The sequence below is a fragment of the Arachis ipaensis genome, chromosome B04, assembly GCF_000816755.2.
Source record: "Arachis ipaensis cultivar K30076 chromosome B04, Araip1.1, whole genome shotgun sequence".
Lineage (NCBI taxonomy): Eukaryota > Viridiplantae > Streptophyta > Magnoliopsida > Fabales > Fabaceae > Arachis > Arachis ipaensis.
The window spans coordinates 130304435-130311662 of NC_029788.2; the positions used below are offsets into that span (position 1 = coordinate 130304435).

Consider the following 7228-nt stretch of genomic DNA (forward strand, 5'->3'; position numbering starts at 1 on the left):
ACCCCCCCCCCCCCCCTTTTTTTTTTTTTTTTTTGGAAAAGGAAAATATACTCTAACTGGTAATTTAAAACAACCCATGCCATTCTTTTCTTGCCAGAGTTTAAGTTGATGCATCCACGTTCAGATTCAAATAATTTTTAGTTACTACTATTGTATCAGGTGCAACACATAAGTGTATGAGAGATAGGGAGTTTGTATATTGAGAATAGTTATGTGATCATTCTTCCTGAATATTCTATTCTATGGCTGCAATGTCTCTAACAACATGAAAAACATAACAAAGAAAAGTATCTTGTACTAGTGTTAGTTTATAGTGTTACTATACTCAACAATCATATTCCTAATGCTTTGAAAAAGATAAAGGAGGTCATACATATAACTGTTGTACGATGTGTAGAAGCACTGCTGCTTATTTCATTCATTTTGCGAAGGGCTGTCATCCATGCATATGGTGACTTCTAGCCTGGGGCTGGCAGAATCAGCCTCATGGGGGAGGCTGGTACGGAGTAGATTGTTGTCCACTACCAAAGTGTTGCACGTGTAATCTGTATATTCTTGGTTTTGGGCTTTACGGAGTAAACCTTTCGGCTTTTATTGGTTTCTTTTTTATTTCTTTTTTAATATAGGCCTTTTGATGCAGGCCTTGGGTTTTTATAAGCCCTCTTAATCCAACTTCGTTGTTTTTGATGCCCCTTCTTCTTCTTCTCCTTCTTCTCATTCTCTCAAAAGTCTTGTTGACTCTACTGCCCACAATGGCAGTATTATCCAAGAGAGAGACGTCGAAAGCTTCGATCTTTGGAACACCGACAGCCGAGGCTTCTCCACAAGTTGCCAATGAAGTTGAAGGAAGCAACAAGGGAAATGGCTCAGGGGGTTTGGCCAGTAAGAAAAAGAATAAGAAGAGGAAGGTAAAGGACGATGCTGATGTGGCAACTGAAGCTCCCAATGATGCTGAGAAATCAACGAACAAGAAAAAGAAACAGAAGCTGTAGAAGAAGAAAAAAGAAGACCAAAACAGTAGAACAACACAGTTCCCATCATGAAGGGGAAGTGCCACAAGCTACGTGTTGAATGACAGTAATAATAATACTAATGCTAAATTGCTAATAGCAGGTAATGTAACTTTTAGTACTTTTAATAACTAGTAAAAATATAATTACAGATTTTTATTTAACATAATTAAAATCTAATTATAACTTTTTAAACTGTATGAATTTTATTATAATTAATTTATTAGTATTTATAAAATTATTATTTGAAAAAATAAAAGTAAAAAAATTTATACCAATAAAATTTATTGTAGAAGGTTAGTCGATAACAATGCAATGGTTGGATTTATTTTTAGTAATATTGTTGTTATTTTTTCTTTTTTTATTTATTTATGTATTTATTTTTGTTTCTGTATCTGTTCGGTGATATTTTCAGGTAACATGGATGTGATAATCCACTTTATAATTTAGATATGGAAGGAGGAATGGTGTAGGACACAGTTATGGAATGTATGAGTGGTTTAGGCAGTTATGGTGTCAAGAGCAAATTAGACTCTCCGATTTGTGTTTAAAAAACTACAAAAATTACATTACACAAATCGGATCGTCCGATTTGTATTTTAAACAATTAAAAAAAAATTAATAATGAAATCGGATCATCCAATTTTTGTTTCCAAAATAAAAAAATTTTAAAAGTATAAATCGGACCCTCCGATTTTTCCTCCCACACAAATCCGATTTGTGTTCATAATTTTTTTAACAAAGAAATCGGACAGTTCGATTTCTTCACTTTATGGTTCAGAAAAAATTATCCCACATTCATGTCTAGCACCACGCATCTCCATAGGAAAAGTATAGGGTACCAATATACTATTTGCCAACTTATTACCAATAATAATTAATTATTATATTTTAAATACATGTATAAAGAGACACATTCAGAAAATATATCTATAAAAACACTTTCATTAGATACAGTTATGAAAAAAATATTTTTATTAGACACATCTACAAAGACACTTCTATTAAACACCGTTATAAATCAGAGTTGGCAGAAGTTGGCTGAAATGCTGTTGGTAACATAGCGGGATGCATAACATAATTAAATTTTGGAAAAGTATGGGGAACCAAGTGTATAATCAGCCAAGAATTGAACAACTCAATTAATTATAATTATTAATAATTAATTTAAAATTTTTTAAATTCAAAATTTAAATAATTAGAAACTGATTAATTAAACCTAATTAAAAACTATAAAAACATTCTCCTTCTCTTCTATAGTAACCTGCACACCCCCAACAACGATACACACAGATTCTCTCTCTCAAAAGTTCTCCGCCAAAGAAGCAAAACCTGAAAGCTGAGAAAAAGGAGGAAGCTTTTTTATAAATCGGTTCTTCCAGTCAAAAATTTGACAATAGTGTTGTCTCATCGGACACCACTGAGATGGAGAAATCAAAGGCAAGGTCTGGCGGCGGCGGCGACGGAGGTGGAGGTGCTGTCAACGGTGGTGGTGGTGATCTGAACAGTGTATTCAATCAAGATAGAGGTACAAACACTATTGTGTCAGTCCCTAACGGTAATTACAAGACTCAGGTGGGTTAGATTTGAAATAGGTTTGATGGAAACGGTATTCAGGGTCAACAGATGGTGGTCAACAATGATGGGTATATTGGGATTAATGCTGTAAGGAATGGGGAGAACTGTGGTGAGAGTTATAAGAGGGAGATGAGGGATTTGGAGGAGCTTTTGTCAAAGTTGAACCCCATGGTTGAGGACTTTGTGCCGCCGTCGTTTGCCAACAGTCACGGTTACTTGGCTGGTCCTGGTGGTGCTACTGGTTTTGGATTCGCCAACAATTTTGCGATGCTGATGGAGGTGGTGCAGTTTTGCGAAAAGTACAATCTGGTTCAGTTTCAGGAGTTGTTCAAGGAAGAAGGAGTGGTGGAGCACGGGATGTTTTTGAACAATCGCAAAAATATATAAAAAAAAACATCCATTTAATATAAAAAAAAAATCCTAATACTTAACAAAAGAAATGTCCAATTATAGGATTTAAAAAAAATCATATAATTCTTAAAAAAATAGAAATATCCACATCAGTCATGCAAAAAATTCAAAAAATACATTAAAAAACATCTATTTAGTATGAAAAAGAAACATCATAATGTTTAGCAGAAGAAACATCCATGTATATCAACTTACCTTTGTTAAGATGGATTTCGAAATCGAATCCATTAAAAAGTTGACAGAAGTTGGCTGGACCTAGTTGGTTCCCTAGCAGAACTTTTAAATTTTACATAACTGTAATTTGATCCTTTTTCCCATGAATAAAACCATCCTCTTCCCAATCTCCATCCCCATTTTTATAAAACTAAACCACTAATTTTTCAAAAAGAGGAAACTAAAATAAAATATAAGATGAGCATGCAATATAACTTTTTTGGGGATAGATAATATTTTGTAATTTGTACATAGTAAATACCCAAATTTGTATGCATATATGATTTATCTACTAAAAATTTTTCTAAAGAATGTCTCCTAGAAATTATCTTTTCTACCCATAAAATAGATTGGTCTGGACCGAATGAATTGATATGTGCGGAAAAGAGTCCTGCCATGCAATTTATGATCTTGTCAACTGGATTAGAAATGTGTTTATAAAAATATTTGTTGAAAATTATATCCAGAAAATGAGGGGTTTCCAAAGGTTTGTAATTGTGAACATTGCCATCAATATGACATCTTGACACATGCATGGTAATCTAAGCATATTTTCATTGGCAGCCACTTTTGTTTCTTAATAATTAATTTAAAATAGTAAAATTATACAAATTTTACCATTTTGCATTTCAAACTGATGAAAAAATATAAATAGGACAGCAAAGAATAAAAAGAGATGTTAACTATTATACAAATGACAGCATTCTCAATTAAATTTTCAGCATTCCTATTTTAAGCTTTTGTAATAGAAAAATAAAAACGAATTGTGAAAATGTTGCATTTGTTCCTATTAGAAGTTGCTCCTGATCCCCATTTCAAACCTTGTAAATTTGAAGCATTGATTAGAGTGGTTCTAGATACTGCAAGAGAATCTCATGATCAATTATGCATTGTCAGATATTTATCTAAATGTACTTTAGTTTTTGCTTGAATTGTGTTCATTAAGATGTTGTTCCTGGTTTTTAGTGTTTATGATGAATTCACTTTGATGCTTAACTAAAGGTTTTTGCGGACACAATCTATAGATTCATGCAAGAATGTGATCAAGAAAAAATGAGAATATCTTTCACATTGAAACATGAAAAGTTGTCAGCTGAAGCTGTCACACATCTTAGTAGAAATCTGGCGTTTCCTTCAGAAACAAAACCAAGATTAAATATAAATAAACAAAGCCGAATGAAAAGCCTGTTGTAAAAAAATGATCACTTGAAAAGCTTCTTTGATTCCATGTTTCTCAAAAGCTTCAAGAACATTATCGTTGATGTGAAAGAGGATGCTAAAAAGAGAACAATGTTATATGATGGTGATGAAGGAATACATAGTAGTGAGACCCAATTGGCAAGTCTAAACAAGACAAAGAATCATACTTTGAGTTTGAGTAATGCTGCTGTTTATTACTTGCCAAAACTATGTTCATAAGATTAGCTTAATTTTTTATTTGACACTCAAGTATATATTTTCAATCCATGTATAATATATTTGATATACGATATTATTTATTAAGAGTTGTTTGCTTGCTTGCTTGTGTTTAAATGAGAAACTTTTTACTTGGATGCAAAGCAATGAATTCATCATAAGTCTTGTGAAGTAGCCTTGTTATTGCACAATGCATGCAGCGTGGAGTAATGAAATAATGAAGGACTAAAAAGAAATGCTGATGGGATATTTTGTCACAAAGAAATATTTACCTGTATATTTTTTTCAAGCATATCCACCATTGAACATAATGGTTAATTCCTTGGTTGTTGGTGAAAAAAGAATATAGTATAGGACTGTAAAATCTGTATTAAGGTAGTGATGAAAAAGGCCTGAAATTTTTGGATATGTTCTTATACCCGCATGACCACCCTATTTTTACTATTGGATAAAAAAAAATCTTTGCAATTGATAAGGGTATTGATCTATTCTTCTAACCATCAACCACAAATCAAAACTCAGTTTGTAAACTCTGAATTACGAGAATTTATTGGCTCATTTGAGAGTTTGACAACCTTAATTAAGATTTTGAACTTGCATGCATGACTTTGATTTAAAATTCTAAGACATTTATTCAGGGGAGGGAAATGAAACTAACCCATAATAGGCTCACTGATTACAGAAAAGATGGGTATCCTTCCATACATAGAAAGGATTATAAACCATCAACAACAAATCATATATAAGGTTGTATTGAGTTAGTTATATATAGTTTGATTGAGTGACAAGATTGTGTATAGGCTTTTATATCTAGTTTCCTTCATACCCAAATTTCGAGCATTGTTACATATAATCCAATTATTGTTTAACAATTCGATGAAATAGGCAAAAAAAACTAGTATCAAATAACATAAATGGCAATAAGCAATTAACTATCTCAACTTAACACTATTAAAACTAGATACAGCAATCAAGTTAGTGAAGATTGATCCTCTTGAACTCTTTTATTCATAACTTGATAAAACAATTTGTATTACTCTACTGGTTTTCATAGAAGATTTGAAGTCCACCAACTTGGTCTTGTAGGAGAATACTGCGGAAGCTAGAATTCCAATAATATGATCAAGTTTAAAATGAAGCTCAAAGATAATGCTGATATGCATCATAGCAGATACATGACTTAATTAAACCAGTCTAGTTTCTCGTACACTATTTCACACTCTAGTTGTTTATCATGAGATTAATTTGACAAGTGGCAACTACCTAAAGGACAAATCAATTTTTGAGGTGTTAGATTGTCATTGGGATTTCGGATTGATCCATCGAACAATGCAACATAATCAACAAATGTTATTATTTTTTTTTGTAAGTACTTAGTGAATAATAATTTACATCTATATTTATAGATGTTTTATACACAAAATAATAATATAATTTGTACATATATTTACTAGAATTTTGTATACATGAATCAATACCGTTTTTACTTATATTTTTTAGAGTGTACACATATAAATTAGTGAAATTTATTTGTTAAACATTTCTGATCTGTTGATCCATTTTCGGTTAAAAATGAGTCTTACAGCATAAGTATAGTTTTTTTTTTTTTGTCTTGGGCTAAGCCCTTCAACCCTACCCAAACCCAAATATAATTCTTTTTTTTGTTTGGTCTTGAAATATAGTTCATTTTTAAACTACAGCTAATCCTTTTTTTTGGTAACAACTACGGCTAATAATTTGGATGAAAACGTACATAGTCCAATTTGTAGTTGGGCTTAAGCTGATACCTCTAAATAAATAATAGACTCATAAAATAGGACTCTTAATAAAAGGTCATTGGTTTATGACAAAAAAAAAAAAGTGATTGGTTGACCCTCAAAAATAAATAAATATGAATATAAATGGTTAGAATCAAGATTGTCCATTATTAATTGGGAAAAAAAATAGTAAACTCGATATATTTGTTACAACAGAAAACTACTAACAAAAAAAAACAATGAAACTAAATGAAAATCCTTAGTATACTTAAAGTTGAAAAAAGATAAAATGAGAATTAAATTATTATTGAATTTGTAATTTTTATTATGTTTGATTATTATTTTAATTTAAAGATTAATAAAATTTTATTTGTTCATCTTATCAATTTCTTCACTTTAACAAGAGTGACAATATTTATTCTATCAAAATAATTAGGATCAGGCTGCAAAATGCTTTGGCTAAATCCAATTTGGTTTACAACTTTTAATATAGGCCCAATAGTATATCAACAAAAAAATAAAATGTAAAAATAATTGTCAATGTGTCAATTCTTCCTTTTTTATTCCACAATCACTTAACCAATAATTCATTCCAATACTATAAACAATAATTCTCATTTCATAAACATACCCCAATTACTAACTATAACTATAAATCCTCTAAATTAACTTCATAACTTATAACAATTATTTTTCGTCATGTTCGATTACTTACTGAAATTTATTCAACTGTATTATTTCTTTTTTTTTTTCACACAACGATTTATATAATATTTTATGTATATTTATTAAAGAATAATTTAAATATACATATTTTTATAATTAAATATAGAGTACTCAAAA

General features: G+C 30.7%; 1 protein-coding gene across 1 annotated transcript; it reads left to right on the forward strand.

Annotated features, from left to right (window-relative positions):
• LOC110271633 (polyadenylate-binding protein-interacting protein 11-like) lies at positions 2366-2975 on the forward strand. Its single transcript, XM_021122653.1, has one exon. The coding sequence runs from the start codon at positions 2637-2639 to the stop codon at positions 2973-2975; it is 339 nt and encodes a 112-aa protein (XP_020978312.1). The 5' UTR covers positions 2366-2636.